The following is a 16,991-nucleotide window of genomic DNA, read 5'->3' as shown; positions in this document are numbered from 1 at the left end:
ATAATTTACGGTCACTTGTCTAGTCGTCTGGTCTTTTTTCTTCCAACAAAAGCCTAGGGTGCATTTAGTTGGTAATCTAGATGGGATGGGATGACTATATATTTTCAAGGATACGGATCCAATTTTATCTGCAGTAGAATAGATGAAATGATGTGATTTTTATTTGGTTGTATGGACTAGGGTAGCGGAATAAACATATTGAATTACTTATAAATTATAATATAAAATTAATAATGTAAGATGTTTAACTTTTTGTTGCAACGTTTGATCATTCATCTTACTCAAAAATTTAGTACAAATATAAAAAATGACAAGTCATGCTTAAAGTTCTTTTGATAATAAATTAAGTCACGAGCAAAATAAATAATATTTCCACAATTTTTTGAATAAGACAAATGGTCAAAAATTACAAGAAAAAAATCAGACATATTACATTACGAACCTGAGGAGTAACTAACAACAAAATATATCTATTATCTCTAGTTCACACTAATTTAAAGTGTATTATCACTAATTTAAAGTGTATAAACTCATCTGACCAATTCATCGTATAGTACATTCTTATCGAGCTATGTGCACAAAAGACAGATCAATAACCAAACACATCTTAAAAAAAACTAGATGAACAATCTTTCACTCACAAACCAAACTAGAGATGGCCATCTTCAATCTAGAAATATATGCTGCCACCAAAACACACGCCCTAGCTCAGCGCCTAAGGCCCATTTAAATGGCAAAATTTTTTGGAGAAGAGTTACATCGGACGTTTGACCGGATGTCGGAAGAGATTTTTGAACACGAATAAAAAAAAATTTCACAGCTCGTTTGGAAACCACGGGACGAATCTTTAAGCCTAATTGAACCATCATTAGCACACGTGAGTTACTGTAGCACTTATGGCTAATCATGAATTAATTAGGCTCAAAAGATTCGTCTGATGTTTTTAGAAAAAAACTTTTTGGAGCTAAACAGTACCCGTCAAACCAAAACACCACACGGTTGTCCTTCCATAGAAAAGCAACGCATCGCGCTGCTCTCCCTTTCGCTGCTGCGGCGCACCGAACAAAAGCCTCGGCTCGCCTCGAGCAGCGGCTGCCTGTCCGTCCGTCCCCCACCCCAAACTAGAAAGTAGATCGATCCACCCGCCCGCTCGAACGCTCCGCCGCCGCAGCCGCAGCCATCGGGGATGTCGTCGTCGGTCGGAGGCGGAGGGGGAGGCGGCGCGGGGGCCGGTGGCGGAGGAGCGGACATCGCGAGCCTGCTGGAGAAGGCCAAGGAGCTGGACCAGCTGCGCAAGGAGCAGGACGACGTCGTCACCGAGATCAACAAGATGCATAAGAAGATCCTCTCCAGTAAGTAGCTCCACCCTCTCGGCGCGCGCGGCCCCTAATTGCGCGCGCGGGCGAAATCTGCCTCTTCGTTTCCATGCTTTTGTTCGAGTTGTCGCCGAGGTGTTCGATTATATTCGTAGGTAACGGACGATGTTGGGGTCCGTTTCTTATCCAGTTATCTGAGTTGTCAGTTTTCGCTGGTTTAGATGGATTTTAGCTGCTTGCTACCTCGAATTAATTACAGGTGGATTGAGAGGCAGTGCTAGGGGATTTTGTAATTTTGTTGGTTTGTTCGATATGCTAGTTGGATGGGATATGCTTAGCTGCAGGATTGATGTCTTGCTCGAGCACAGCCGTTATGGTTGTGCGGGGTGGGTGGGTGGGTCGTGCATGACTGCTGTTGTCTTCACTCTAGGAACGCTGGAAAGAGGTGTTTTGGCTCTGTATAACTGAAAGTCTGATTTGTTGTCCTTTTCTTAATTGTGCGTGCTTGTTGGGATAAAAATTCGGGGTTTATGTAGTATGAGCCTTATTCATTAAAAAAAATTCAAAATATGAACAGAACTGCTAGGTTTGTGTTTTTTAAAGCCAAATTTATAAGGATACTTGTGGATCAGTAAATACTGTTTCCTTCTATTAATTCGAAATATTTATTGGCTGGTGAGTGGGGGCATGAAAGAAACAATCTCAAAGGCTAGCTCAAATATTTAATGGCAGCTCATTTCCATTTTGTGAGCTAACCGCAGTCAAGATGCTTGCTCACACTCAGCTTCTTATCATGAATGCGTATTTTTCAGGAAAAGCATAGATTCAAATTTTTGTATAGGTAACCGGGCAAAAATTGTAAGCGTTCCTCCATACATACGTAAGATACCACAAGAGTGCATCGCATGTATGTGGGCAAAAATGGTATTTTCGAAAGGGGACACAGGGTAAATCAGACAAATTAGAACTTTATAGCTTCTATAGTTAAAGATATACCATTATCTTTACTCATCAAGAACTGCAGATAAGAATAGAACTACAGTAGAAGATTACGACAATCTTATTATTTGTTCAATTAAGTTAGGTAACTATCTTTTCTAAAACCTTAATGTTTCACCAATTAATTAGTTAGTCAATCTTAATATATATAGAGGATATTAGATGATCCTAGGTTGCCTTTCTTTTGTGGAACCCAAATGTATAAGTGACACATTATATTGCTATGCGCTAAAGAGTACTCATGAGGTCATAGACTCATAGCACCCATATAATCTGCTGAACAAAATTGGAAGCGAACAAGTTGCAGAGCCCAATGAGAAAAACGACAGCCAGGAAGGAAAACTGGCACATGCGCCTAGAAATCAGCAATAAAGGATGCAACCATAACCTGGCTGCGCCTGAATTTGTCCGTTTAGAAATGGACTGCTCATTTATTCACTTCCAGGCCACCTGCTGTTGCTGGTGCACACCTGTAAAGCTGAATTAAGAGAACAAACCAAATCCCCTTTCTTAGATCTGTATCAATCTGTACCTCGTCCACACACACAAATCTGGTCAAGTTCTTATCTAAGGGATAGTAGGAGGAAATTTCATCATCTGGGGGAGTGATAGGGGGAGGAGGAGGAAGAAGAGGGCAAGGTTACATGGAGCACCTGATTGAGAAGTTGAATCGGCTGGATCAGCTGCAGAAAGATCAGGACAGAATCACCAAGAAGATCAATGAAATCCATAGAAAACTCCGCTCCTGTAAGCTGCTTTCTTCCCATCCCTATGCCTTTCATGTTTTTTCCTTCTTTGGCTGGGAAAGGAGAAATCTGAATGGATTTACAGGAGAATGAAGGGTTCCCTTTTTCTCCTTGTTTTCTATCGGTTTATGTTGTGCATTTAACTACTTGTTATTTCTGAATCACTGTTTACAGAAGGACCACTTCAGGTTTGCCAGGGTCTTTGTCAGAAGACTGTTATCTTTTCTAGAGGCTGCTTGAAATCGTTCTTCTCAAACCCTCTGAAATCATGTTTGAATGCTGCCATGCTGGTGGTTTCCCTGTGTTTGTTCTGCTCAAGATTAGAAATTTTAAGTTTTGATCCATGGCCATTGTAGTCATCATGTCATGATGGACTAGGTCTGACACAAGTGGTCTTTTTATAGTCAGATTTGTGGAGGCAAATTAGGAACATCGTACTGTTCATTAGGTTAGGGCACGTTCGGATCTCTTTCCTATTTTCCTTGGCCAGGTAAGTATTAGCTAAAACAGCTGGGGTAGCTCGAAGCAGCACGTGTGTTGTTTAGTTTGCTGAGAAGATAAACTAGCCCGTGAAGTTAATACGAGTGCTTGCTTGCTGGCCAACAGAGGAAGATTTTGTGGGCGGTTATAGCCTTTATTGCCTAGGAGTTTTTGTGGTGTTACCAAATGCATCTCCTGGCTAAGCCAGGTTAGGATTTCGTTTGCCAAGGATCCAAACGTACCCTTTAGTAGACACGAAGTATCAAACTTGAATATGAAGCAAATGTTAAGCCAGCAGATAAATTGATATTCCATATAGAGAGAAACTTTGAAGCAGGCTCCTAGTGAGTACAGGTCCTCTAGAATGTTTCTGCTGCTTCTGTTGGAATTGGCTAGATGTCCTAGCATTCTTCTGCTGACTCTGTCGAAACTATGGCCTCTTGCTGTTTGGATATCATGTCCATGCTTCTGCTGCCTGTGTCAGAACTGGCTTCTTGCATCTGGATCTCTTGGCCAATATTGGCATGCACATTGCTGCTGCTGCATGATTGTCCTGTAGCCTGGGTCAATGTGGGTGATTCCTGTATCGCACAAGAAGTGCTCATCCAGATCATTGATGCCTTTCCTTGGATCAGTCTCCAGCTGATGGATGTCTGGGGTTCTGGTGTTACTGTCTGCCTGAGCCCTTGCCCTCTGATATTTTTGTTGTATGGATTTTGTTTTGAGATTGCTACTATTTAATGGACAGTAATGTTTGCAATCTGCTATGCTATTGCATGGACTAATTCTTAATTTTTTTTTAACATTTGGTTTGTGTTGTAGCTCCAGAGATGAACGATAAACAAGTTGATAATACTTTGCTTCGGCTTCGTGCTTTGTATACACGCGCCAAAGAACTCTGTGAGAGTGAAGTCAGGTAATTTCTCAGAGTTCAGACTGGTGGAATTTTTCTTTTGTTTTTCTGTTCTCTTAAGATGTTTTGTAATGATAAATCAATTACTATTGAGGGTCTCTATGTCAAGAACTCAAAGAAGTAGAATTAAGGCATTGAATTTTGTGAAGATGCATGTGCTTTCTCACTTCAAGTTTCTTCATGCTCCTTTAGGAAAAACATTGCTGCATTCTGTTCTGTTTAGGCACCATACTTATAAAAGGTCACCTTTTGACCACTATTATACTAGCTTATCTGTTGAAGTCATTACCAATTTTCAAAAAAAATGCAAGCATACTATTATTTGAATTTGCAATATTGTGGTTAGGTGCCGCTCCTATGGCACAATCTTGTTGAAATTGCATTAGTTGGAATATACATTGATTCGATCAATTTCTTTTGGGGGTCAAGAGGACTGAGTAGAGGTGGAATCTGCATTACTTTTTAAGCCTTTGATGGTGGGGTTTGAAACTTTGAATAGCCTTAAGCCTAACAAATTTGGCAAGCATAAATCGGATCTATATTATCTCTATCCCCAGGTATAACTGCACAGTACAAGGTAGCACTTTATTTTAAGTTCATAAACTATGTAGTAGAAATCAATGCTATAAATCTATGTTGTTTAGAACTATAAATGAAACGCACAAACACATTAGTTCCTTCTAACAATCTAGACCTAGAAAATGTCACTATGTTATTGTAAGTTACTTCAAGTCTATTGTGGCAGCAGCCTGTCAAGGCTGCAGCAACACGAGATGAGTGCTGCGGCAGACAAGTCATTAGGCATTAAGTTGACTCGTTATTCAATGTTCAGGTTATGCGTTAGTTAGTCTGAGTCTATCTCTTACTTGTGACACCATAATCAATAAAGGGATGCCTAACTGTTATTGGAAGGTTAAGTACGAAAAATTTAAGTAGTCGTTGTCCTGTTCTTGTGGCTTCCTACCTGGTCCCTCTCTGCCAAGTAGCATTGTTCATCTAGGGCTTCCTTGTTCAAAGAAATGCTATCTGGCCTCTTCCTTTGGTAGTTATTCTGTTGAGAACTTTGGTCCACGACATAGTAACTATAAATGAAACGAAGAAACAATAGGGGGTGAACCAACTCAGTGTATTTGTTATCAAAATCATACACGCTGAAGCTTTTTCTTAATCAGTTTCAACTAAATTTGGGATCAAGCATGTCGAAATCTTATTAGTTGAAGTGTTCACATGCTATTCTTTTGGCCCATTAAGATGTAGTAAAAAGGTAGCTCTCAACATCATGATCTGCCAGAAAGTTTAAGTCTAATTTTCCCTACCCAATCTACTGAGTGCAAAACTGCAAATGCAAAATAATAGGTGCTAGTTGTGACCAACTGCTTACCTGAGAGAACAGTTCTGATTCAATAAAACTGAAGCACTAAAAGTAAAAAAAGCGTCTAAGAAGTTTATCATATTCACTTTTGCTTCTCAACAATGAATACATCAACCTATATGCCTGAACGGAAACTTAGTTCAAAAAGAACTGACTGTAAATAAGGGAAGAGAATTGCGCATCACATCCTATGTGAAATTAATGCAGTGTATTTCGAAAAAAAAAAATATACTCTTATGAAACTAACATTTCACTTTGGGTGCTATGGATGTGTACATATCTTGCACATGCTAACCTATTTTACATTATTGTTTCCTTTCAGAATGTAACATTGTATGGTGGACTAAAAACCAGTTTGATTTTTTACTTTTTTCCTATTTGTCAGCAGAAAGTTGCTATTTTTGTTGGGCACGATTTGTTGAAACATTGAACTTTGGTGTTGCTCAATATTGTTCTTCATGCTGACCAGCATGGGGATCACTATTTATCTGTTTGGAATGTCTGGTGATTTGAAATATATTTACATGTATCATTGCTTTCATCACGCTTCATGTTTGCTCCTACCTGAATGCATGTCTATTATTTGAAGAAATGTGCAATGCAATGAGATTAAATATTTCATATTACTTTTTTCCTGCAGTGCTTCGTCTTCTTTGGTAGGACTATTGGATGGTTTGTTGCAATCTGGAGCTTCATCTGCACAAAGAAAAAAAATAGGTAATCACTAGAAGTAACATATTGCAAATCAGGCCATAACATTTTATTGTTGAGCATGAAAAACAATCAATTCTTTCTACATTTGTAGAACTTAGTGAGCAGAAAAAGAAGAGGATGAAGTCTGATACAGATACTACACGATTCTCCTCTGCATCTATGAGGAGCCAACTTGATCATGCTACAAACCTGAAAGGAGAACAGGTCTCAACTTCAGCTGAATTTGGAAATATTAGTTAGTTTTGCATTTCAGCTATTTGAGCTACATGCTACACTGATAAAAAATGCTTCTGCTTTCCATGTGAAGAGTTTTTAGTAACCTTCCTACATGATGCTTTAGTTCTATACAGTAATTTAAACCTTGTTCAGGGTGTCAATTTTGCACTGTTTTCCCTTAAAACATCCATCATGCCTGCCAGGTGTTGGACAATATGTTCCTTTTATTTCTGTGTCTTGAATATTCACAACTGCCTTATTTAGCTTTTGGGATGGTTTTACAAGAGACCTCATGGGCTGTACATGTGCATCCAATTACCTTGGTTTACATTGAGTGGTGCACTTTAGCATCTTTTGGGTTGGGGCCCTGAAGTACTATTTAAACACAAATGCGTTGCTAGCAATTTAGTGAAGATTAAGAATTTTTGAAGAAAGTTTGCAAAAAAAGATGGGAAGAATATTCAATTGGAAACCTCCATTATGTTTGTGGTACCTGGTGGGTTCTGTTATATCTTTTATGCTGCTGGTTTTCTGCATCAAAGACCTGTACCTACATTTTGTTACTACCTAACATGGTTTTGTTTCTCTGAACTGCGGATGTTACTGTGATTTCTATTATCTACAAATTTGGATACATCTGTAGCATCTATGTGTTGATGCCCTCTATACTGGGAAAAACCAGCACACAGAAGTAAATAATAATTTACGTTTTTCTAAAACAAAGATACTTTTATCATTCAGTTACCATGATTTTGTGTTGTGGAATGAAAACATCATCGCACTCTTATGAAAATAATTAAAGAACACTGCACTATCAAACAAATTATCGTTTTTCCTTGTGGATGAGTTTTAAGTTTTCTTTTTTAAAACAATTTAGTGAACACTATCAATCGCAAATACCAAAATTGCTGGACCTCTAAAGATTGCATAAAACTGTCATATATATATTTTTTGCTTTCAGCTGTCAAGTCTATATTATTACAAATGGTAAATATTTAATCTAACTAATTGCAAGAAGCCAAGGCCCATGGCAATACAGGTTGAATAATCCTCACCGATCAGTGAAATGACCAGTGAAATGACGTCTATTTGACGTATTTTACCCTGCACTAAAAAAACTTGGTACTTAATATTGGTACCTGTAGTGGATGATGATATGCTTGACCTCAAGAAATTTACCTTGTCCTTCTTCTCTTCACCACTTCATTAATTGTACATAAATCAGTTTCGCTCTTTTGTGCATGCGCAGTGACACACTTTATAATTAACTGTTTAACATTCATGCTATGTCACTCAGGTTGCAGCTAAGGTCAAATCAGATGAGGAAAAAGATGAGTGGGTTGTGGTGAAGGTCATTCATTTCGATAAGGAAACAAAAGAGTATGTCTTTTGTACTTTCTATCTCTGTCATATGCATTCTTGTGATGTAAAAGCTTTTGTGTAGAGGCAAAACTTTGTTCTGATGGAGGCAGTTTTAGATTATAAACTATTTCCTAATCTGTTCTGTCTTGTTATAGTTATTATTACTTGAAAGGACCTTTAGTCTTGAGTGCGTGGAGCATTTTAGAATAACTCAGGTTGACAAGGAAATCCTTAATAACAGGAGGGTTACCATTTCAGGTTGCATGATTATCATATTACCTAGAAGAGCCTGCCACACATAAATATGAAAACAACCAAGCAGAGCTATGGGGCTAGCCTATTATATCTTTCTATGTATAACCAAAGTAGCTGGAATTTCAGCGGTATGGTTTGAGTCACACCATCCATATAATTTTGAGCTGTTTGGTCTGAATCACTATTAGCTGTTAGATCCAAGATGAGTAGGGGAGGATCAGAGGACTCTTGTCTGTGACCATTGTTATGGTGAAAGGCTGTCACCGCCCTATCTACTATGCTGCCTCTTACTGTACTTTTTCCCCCTCATCCTTCTACTGTGCTTGGCTGCTGCTTATGCCCACTGCCGTCGCCTCCACCACACTGAACTGTGCTTCGTCTGCTCTCCATGCTGCTTTACTGTGAGACCACTTTATGCAATGCCCTACTCTGAGACCCGTTGTGCACATGGGCATAGCACTATCTTCCATTTAACACCTCTTTGTGTCTCTGTAACCAGTCTGACTGGCCCTCTCCGTGGTGCAGTTGGACCATAATGTCATCCTTTTGGCTTAGTCTGGTGGAGACATTACTCATCATCCCTACTACTATGAAAACCACTTGCAAAATAATGTCTGATTCCTTTTGTATCCTCTGAACATCATTGCAGTCCCCTTGTCCTAACTAATTCCTAACTGAATATAGGTTGGACCTGAGTTTATTTTTTTGCCCAGGGGATGGTGGTGGTGGTGGTGGGGTGGTGGGAGGGGGGGGGGGGGGGTCATGGTCACTTGTTTGTTGTTATCATATCTATTCTTCAAGGAAGCATTGATAAGCTCATAATGAATTTACAGATATGAGGTGCTTGATGAGGAGCCTGGTGACGATGAAGAGAGTGCCCAAAAGTATGAGATAAGTCGAGCACTGCCATTTTGTTTTCTAGTTTGCTTTTAATATAAGGGCAAATCAGATCATTTTTCAATATATTCTGATTTCTTAAATGTTCATTTATTCCGACATGACTAATTTCACTACCCAACTCCCAGAAGTATGAATATTCGTGTGAAATCTTGAGATCATCTAGTTCATCTTGTTTAATCCTACAGTACGTTTTATGCTGCCCCTTGGGGTCCCTTCCTCATCAGAATTCAGATGTCACCATGACACGTGTCGTTGGGTTTTCAATGGAGTGGTTACATCCTTGGGTGTGCAGATTTTCAGATAGCGTCATTGCCTAGATGACAGAACGGATGGATTGGCACTGGCGCTCTATGGCGACTGGCGGGCATTGTTTGCTATAACTAGTGTTCAAGAAGGCGCTAGATGGTTGGCACAAATACCTAGTAACTAGGGGCACCTCCTACTGGTGCATATGACCAACTTGATTAGGGGTTCCCAAGCAATTTGCGAGCACAAGACATAATAAATGACCGATAATAACTAATTCCTGGGATGCAAATCCTTGGTCTAACATACAGTGATTGGAGTGACCTCGGAGGTGTTATTTGGTCTAGCCTTCATTGGTTGAGCACTTGGGCACAATGATGAGTTTATGATCCTTTGAGGTGATTTTGATGTGCCTTCAGTTCCCTAAACGCTGGGCCACATGCTGTTGCCTTAGTGGAGTAGTGGACTCTTGTTCCCTGGCATCAGGATGGCTGTTGTTCCTGTAGAAGCAAGCTGCCTCAAGGTTGGTGTGGCCTCAGCATCAGGATGATGGCTGTTCCCTTGGTATTGGCCTCAGCAAGTCAGCATTACCTTTTGCTGGCCATATTTTTTGTTTCTATTTTGTTTATTTTCTTTTTATCTCTGATTGTGGCAGTTTATGTTGTGTGCACTGATGGTGCAGAGTTCAGGAATAACCACATCTATTTTATTAAAAAAAATCCTACACCTATAGGACAGCCACAACCCACAGGCTCTATGTGACCTTTCTGATAGCTTATACTCCTTTCCTGGCTCCTGCATCTCTACAGAATCAACTTAACATGTCTGTAGTCGTAGTGGTGTTACTAGTGTTGATTGTGTATAAGATAAATAGATAATGCCATATAATGGATTAATGATGAGTGTATGGAGTGAATGAAGGAAATACTACTAATGAATTGACAATGTTCAATAGTGCTCCTAATTAATTTTAAATTTTAGGGTTCCTGTGATGGTAACATTAGTGTGTTAAGTTGATTCTAATGAGTGGGCCTTAATCCCTTTGCATTATTTATAGATATGTACTGCTAATATCTGATTCTGTCAATTTTGATCAATTGAGTTGAATTGTGTTGTAAGGTTGACAAAATTCCATCAATTGCTTATGATGTTCAGTGAAACGCTGAAACAACAAACATATGCTTAATTAACAAACTCTGAGTCTGAGCATTGATTTGCACTATTATTGATGTTGCTTTCCCCTTTTGTAATAGGAAGTACAAGTTGCCTATGTCAGATATTATTCCATTTCCGAAGAAAGGGGATCCTTCAAGTGCTCCAGATTTTGGGCAGGGTCGACAAGTGTTAGCTGTTTATCCTGGCACAACAGCTCTATATAGAGCTACTGTAGCATCTAATCGCAAGGTAACATCTTAAAATTTTTTATGAACCCTATGTAAATCTTTTCAATCTTGACAATTGAGTTCACCTTCTGTGTTCTTGTGCTGTACATATGTATGGATGTACTCCCCGTCATATGGTCAGCTTCATCTCTTTACAAATTCAATGGTGGTAACAATATTATGGAACTTTTTGTGACACTTGGAACTTTTAGTTCTATCAAGTATGCTTGATTGCTGAAACCATTTTGAGGTTGCCTTGAAAGTAGGAGCTTGAAAAAAACATAGCTAGAAAATGGGGAGTATCTGAGCATCAAATGCTTTCTTATCCAAGGTCCTCTCTCAGTAAAGCAATGGAGTTGATAATTGTTACTGATTGGAGCAGAGATGAAGCATGTTTGTTATTTCTATACAGACACTTATGCAGAAATATTTAGACCTTATCAGGCTAATTTGTTGAACATGGGAAGATTGTGAGATATATGCAATTAGCTGAACATAGTTGACAGTATTGCGTGGTCATACTGCACATGCTAAATATGCCAGGGAGATTCTCTATATAATCTTGTGTTTTTTTAGATAGTGCAAACTGCAAAGGTTAAGGTTAAGAGCTGCATGTTTGTCCAAATATTGTGAACTTATGCTACTGCTTTATGTTATAGAAATAGAACACAAAGGAATCTGTAGTAAGTAGTTTGACTAGTTTCCCTTTTCATGTCATTTCTTACCCTTTTCCTTAGGAATGTTATATTTTTGTTCTCTTTCACTTCAGAATAACATAATTCAATGGTTAAAACTTGGTGATACATAATACATTATAAACTGGGTTTTTGCTGCCACCCTATGCAAAATACCACAATTGTCTCCAGCACATACTGCATGAAATATAACAACAGACAATTTTCATTGGCATTCAATTGATACTGAATGGTATCCAGCAAAGTTTAGCTGATAGGTGTGCAAACTGACATGCATCTGGTTCCCACGGTCCCACCAGATGCTGGTTTCTTTCCAATCAAATTCAGCTAATTAAGTAATCGTTTTCTTTTGCACTGTTTGCACTGGTGTGGATGTAACTGCAAGTTGTTTGCTAGCCGCTTCCTGCCAGCAGTTTGGTGGAAATTGTTATCAGCCTGTTGGCAGTGCCTGGTCAAGTTCTTAACTCTGACTGTACAGCGATTTGCATCATTTTGGCAAGCATTGCAACGCTATACAAATCACAAGTTGTATTATTGCATATCACTATATAGAACCCATATCCCAGTTCAATTTTTTCTTAAGGTTGGTCATGATATCTGACTTAGGTTCTGTTCAAACCTGCCTACTTGTCTTAATTAATATCTCATTTACCATGGGCATGCTTTTCAAACTGTTAAACGGTGCATATTTTCTAAATATTTATATATAGAAGTTCCTTTAAAAATCAAATAAATCCAATTTTCCAGTCTATAGTAATTAAATCTCAATTAATTATGTGCTAGTGGCCTGTCTCGTTTCACGCGCCTATGAAAATTTCAGCAAAGAAACACAGCCTTAGTAGAGTATTCACAAGATATAATAATTCGTAATTTGCATAAAGCATTGCTTTGCCATAAATAAATTACCACATCTATATGCAAACCACTATTTTGCAGAGTGCATACCATATCTCAGTCAAGGGTTCAGAAACTGATTGTTAAAGAAATCTTGTGTATCCAGTCCAGTAACCAGATTTTACTGGATAAGCATGCAAATCTGATTTCCTAGCCTTGACATAGCATTCTTGCCTTATACCTCTATGCTACAATCAAACGGTATTTCTAATACATAAATTAGAGTGCTTTGCTCTTTTTTTTTAAAAAAAAAAGAAAGAAAATCAGTACTGCTAACTTCCTGCTGGTTAGCTTTTCTTAATTCAATTTGACAAAATTTCAAATTTAGGTTTTGAATCTAAACTCCTGCCAGATTTTCGTTAACTGGTCCCAAATTATGATCCGGTAACCACCAAGATTTTGAACCGTGATGCCAAGCTGATTATCTTAGGGCTGCTTTCAGAATTTGGAGCGCAGGAATCTTATCTAGGAAGTAGTTTATTTTCTGCAGGAATCAGGAGAACTCATGTATTTTAAATGAACCATTAAAGTTGTTTATTCTATCCATATTAGTAGTCCCAAGAATGATTGGTATTGGTTATCAATGCAGGGTTGAAAACTTTCAAGGGCTGAAACAGAAACGCTTTGAACCTTGTTTCATTGATCATTAGTGGTTAATCCCTATCATGTGAATACAAGCAATATCCATTTACATTTATTACATGTTCTGTTTATACTAAGTATTGTAACAATATGTTGGATAGACATGATTTTATTACATGAATTATTCGTTGGTATGTATTAGTTTTGTAGAGTCGTCCATAGACTTTTTTTTTCAATTATCACCTTGCTTTTATTACTTTATTCTATTATTTCTATTGTTTGGTATGTTATTAACTCTCATTTCTCTGTCATCATGTGGATGTGAAATTGGGCTAAAAATGGTGCAGAGGAAATCTGACGAGTAAGTAATTTATGTTTTTACAACTTTGGATAGTCTAATTTGTTCAACTGTGCTATTTCATTTTATTGCAGTTTAGGTTGTGCAGGTGTTGAGTTTGTAGTTCTACCTTTAAAAAACATGTAGATGCCTAGGGACAGAACTGCAGTCCAGTAACTCTAGAATTACGGTCTCCAGTAACTCTACAATTCGCATTTCGTTCACAAACTGCACTTGAATGTCTGTTGAAATTTACCCAATTTAATAAGCTAGACATTATATGTTTGCAATGAGTCCATTTTTTCCTCCACCTCATTATGGCTAAAGTAAACAATGGACCTACAAAAAGCTTAATATCTAGAACATAAAAATGCTCCAGGCAAGAAAAGAAACAAAAACAAAATAGAACAAAAAAATCTACTAAAAAAAGAAATTACCTATAAAAGGTGGAACCAGTTGGTGGTATTTGATTATTATGGTGTTTGTTTATGGTTAAGGCCCATATTAGGTTTGGAGGAATTTGAGCCTATAGGAAAAGGAAATGTGAAGTAATAAGAATGCATGTACACACCAATCCACAGTAATTATTTCAAGAGGTTGGAATGGATGTAAAATTTCATTTGTTTTCTCTCTACAACATGTATGAAAGGATAATTTCCTCTGATTTTCCTATACTTCATTCCTACCAATGGAATGATACTCATAAGAGTTATTTCTTAGAAATCCAATTCCTTTGTTTTTCCTCCTAAATGAATGAGCCCTGAGTGCTACCAAGTTTTGGTATAATTATCTATTTATGTATTTGTGTTACCAAGAGCTGAAACTTAAACACTAATGAAAGTGCAACAGAATTTTTACTTAAGATACCACTCACAGTAATAACATGTAAAGTGAGAAAGGAAATAATTAAATTAAACATACATGTTTGTGTAGAAGGCTTTAATTGATTTTTCTTTTGTTCAGATCTTATGACTAACATTTGAATAGCAACATTTGCTTTTCCTGATAATATGCTGGTCCTATTTCCTTTTGACAGCTATCTACTCTTGTTTGATGATGATGAGGAGGATGGATCTCTACCACAGAGACCTGTGCCGTTCCATAGAGTGGTTCCTCTCCCGGAGGGCCACCGGCAATGAAAAACTCGTGCGACGATCTGCCTTACCCCGGCTAGCGTAGCCTGTGAAGTCTCTGACGATGTAGTAATTTATTTCATCTGCAGTTGTCCGCAATGTGCAGACGTAGAGGGCAGATTGTACTACCAATGTTGCTTCCAAGCTGCTAAGGTTCAGCTATCCTGTAAATAAGTTGATCCAGTGTTGTTTTATAACAAAATAAAGTGGTTCTCCCTGTCAATGTTGCTTCCTGGTGTGATTTCAGATCTTAGTGCTACGAACTGCAGTGTAAGTAGTATGATCTTTATGTAATTTTTAGCTTTACAGCTGCAAACATCTCATGCACATATTTGGATGGGACGAGATCCTCTGTGCATTGTAGAAGAAAATGCAGAGATGCTACAGTGATTGCTTCTTTTTTTTTTCGTTAGATCTTGGATGGACAGTCAAAAACATAGGGCTACAGGCTACCGCTACAGTATCCATGGGACTAAATAAAGCGCCTAAACACTGTTGGTACACCGTTGCTAGGATGGAGACACTGTGCTCATACATATCACTGTAGCACAAGACATAAACATAGTACTCTCTGCATTTACTGCAGAGGAACCGCACCATTTACATATACTCCACATGGAATCTTGAGCCGGGAATATGATTGTAAGATGTGACATGCGAGCGTTGTTATAGGTATTCTATATGCGAGCCCTGTTATAGGTACTCCATATGGAATCTTGAGCTATTATTTAGATGGTTCCTTTTCTACTAAAGATATGTGCTTTTCCCCAATTTTCTTCTAGTTATTGATTTATTAGAGAGTATTTATTAACATGCTAAGACGGTACAGACTACTCTATTGAAAAAGAGGATAGGGTGCAGTTCTCATTCACTAAGTAGTAAGTACAAATATAATAAGATAAAGAAGACGTGCTATTAAAAGTGATAAATTATATTTGTGCTTGGGTAGAAAAGAAATAAAATGTGAGGTAAGAAAAGTCCGCTACAAAATAAATGAAAGGTGAGAAAAAAGTGAAATACATATTTGTATATTTGTAGGTAGTTGTGGCATAGGTTTTAACAAGTTATGTGAGAGAGATGTGGGTTGTATATTAATAATATTGTAGTATATATATGGGGACTGCTACACTACGGTACACAGGTAATGGAATAAACTCTAGGCGTTATCTTGTTTAAGTAACATGGTTCCCCCTAAGTAACACGGTGCTTCACATGTATCGTCTATAAAACCTCAAATATATCAAACATGATACTATATTCAGGTAATATGATACTTCATATATATCGTGTATGATACCTCAAGGTACCATGACCAAATAACATTGTATCTTATGTGTATCATGTATAATACCTGAATAGTATCATATCACATGTATCGTGTATGATACCTCAAGATACCATGCCTAGGTAACATGTACCTCTCAAGTAGCATGGTACCTCACATTTACCATGTATAATACCTGAACAATATCATGTCTGCTACTAGTGGTATCATGAGGTTCCATCATCTTCACCGTGCACATTTGCTGTAGCTGTGGTAGGGGTCGTTCAGGCCGGACGACCTGCTAGAGCCCGGCACAATGTACCTTCTGCCTCCTCGTGCCGCAGTCGTCTTTCAATCCGAGTCCTCCGCCGTTGATCTCGCCTGCCTCGTGAACCGCCTCACCTCGCTCGCTCGCAAGGGCGGCTGTGGCACCCTCGGCCCTAGCCCCATCGAGGCTCTCTTTGCCGGTGGTCGACAGCAACATCGCAGAATTGCTACAGCGCCACGGCGAGGCCGGACGTTGTTAAATGCCACAAGCATCCTGTCACTCTTCGATTGAACAGCAGGTCATCGAATATAAATGATATCTTAAAATATCTAAATTCTAATAAATGGAAAAAAATTCAACACAGGTAATGAATTAAGAGGTTACTGTTAATGAGAAACCGGGGTACCGTTAAGTCGGTATACCGTATTCTAATATTTTTTATTTAACTTATAAAGAAAAATAAAACCAAAACTAAAATGTAGTCGTATAATGCTAGTTGTATACTTGTCTAATCAAATTGTTTGCCATGCTAAGAAGGCATGGGTCTTGCCGAAGGACACCGTGGAACACCATCTGCTTAATTTGTTTGTGGCGATGCCATGCGGATGATACACCGTTCCGTAGCAATTCCATATATATATATATATATATGAATCGACTGTTATATTGAGTAGAAATGATGTATCTAATTGTCTATACTATTGATTTTGCTCTAAGGGTGAGTTTAGGAGTGATGAAGGTTTTTTTAAATGAATATTTTTATTTTTTAATTTTAAAACTAAACCCTCTCCATTCTTATTTCTAAATCTAGACATTTTGATCAAGCCATGCCACTTCTCATGTATGATAGTATTATTTGACCATGCTATTTGAGATGGGGTGAATGTTTTTTTCTATGCCAACAAGGTTGGCATGGC

General features: G+C 38.2%; 1 protein-coding gene across 2 annotated transcripts; it reads left to right on the top strand.

The window, feature by feature from the left end:
• The first annotated feature begins 1,053 nt into the window (after positions 1-1,053).
• LOC102722817 (SAGA-associated factor 29 homolog A-like) lies at positions 1,054-15,231 on the top strand. 2 transcript variants are annotated; one of them, XM_006663896.3, is made up of 9 exons: positions 1,054-1,352; positions 4,364-4,457; positions 6,467-6,543; positions 6,632-6,744; positions 8,054-8,136; positions 9,207-9,257; positions 10,773-10,923; positions 13,420-13,433; positions 14,446-15,231. In XM_006663896.3, the coding sequence occupies exons 1-9, from the start codon at positions 1,187-1,189 to the stop codon at positions 14,546-14,548; spliced, it is 852 nt and encodes a 283-aa protein (XP_006663959.3). In that variant the 5' UTR covers positions 1,054-1,186; the 3' UTR covers positions 14,549-15,231. The 2 variants fall into 2 exon arrangements, with proteins under 2 accessions (XP_006663959.3, XP_040385221.1); XM_040529287.1 differs by lacking the exon at positions 1,054-1,352 and adding an exon at positions 2,433-3,062.
• Positions 15,232-16,991: the final 1,760 nt, after the last annotated feature.

Source organism: Oryza brachyantha, chromosome 12 (assembly GCF_000231095.2).
Source record: "Oryza brachyantha chromosome 12, ObraRS2, whole genome shotgun sequence".
Taxonomy (NCBI): domain Eukaryota; kingdom Viridiplantae; phylum Streptophyta; class Magnoliopsida; order Poales; family Poaceae; genus Oryza; species Oryza brachyantha.
Note: the sequence above shows the minus strand (reverse complement) of the source record. Positions and strands in the feature narration are given on the sequence as shown.

Excerpts from the sequence above, each read along its gene's own strand:
- LOC102722817 (XM_006663896.3), top strand. The coding sequence starts at position 1,187 with ATGTCGTCGTCGGTCGGAGGCGGAGGGGGAGGCGGCGCGGGGGCCGGT. Across the intron at positions 6,544-6,631 it reads TGCACAAAGAAAAAAAATAG|AACTTAGTGAGCAGAAAAAG; the intron begins GTAATCACTAGA and ends CTACATTTGTAG. Across the intron at positions 6,745-8,053 it reads CAAACCTGAAAGGAGAACAG|GTTGCAGCTAAGGTCAAATC; the intron begins GTCTCAACTTCA and ends TATGTCACTCAG.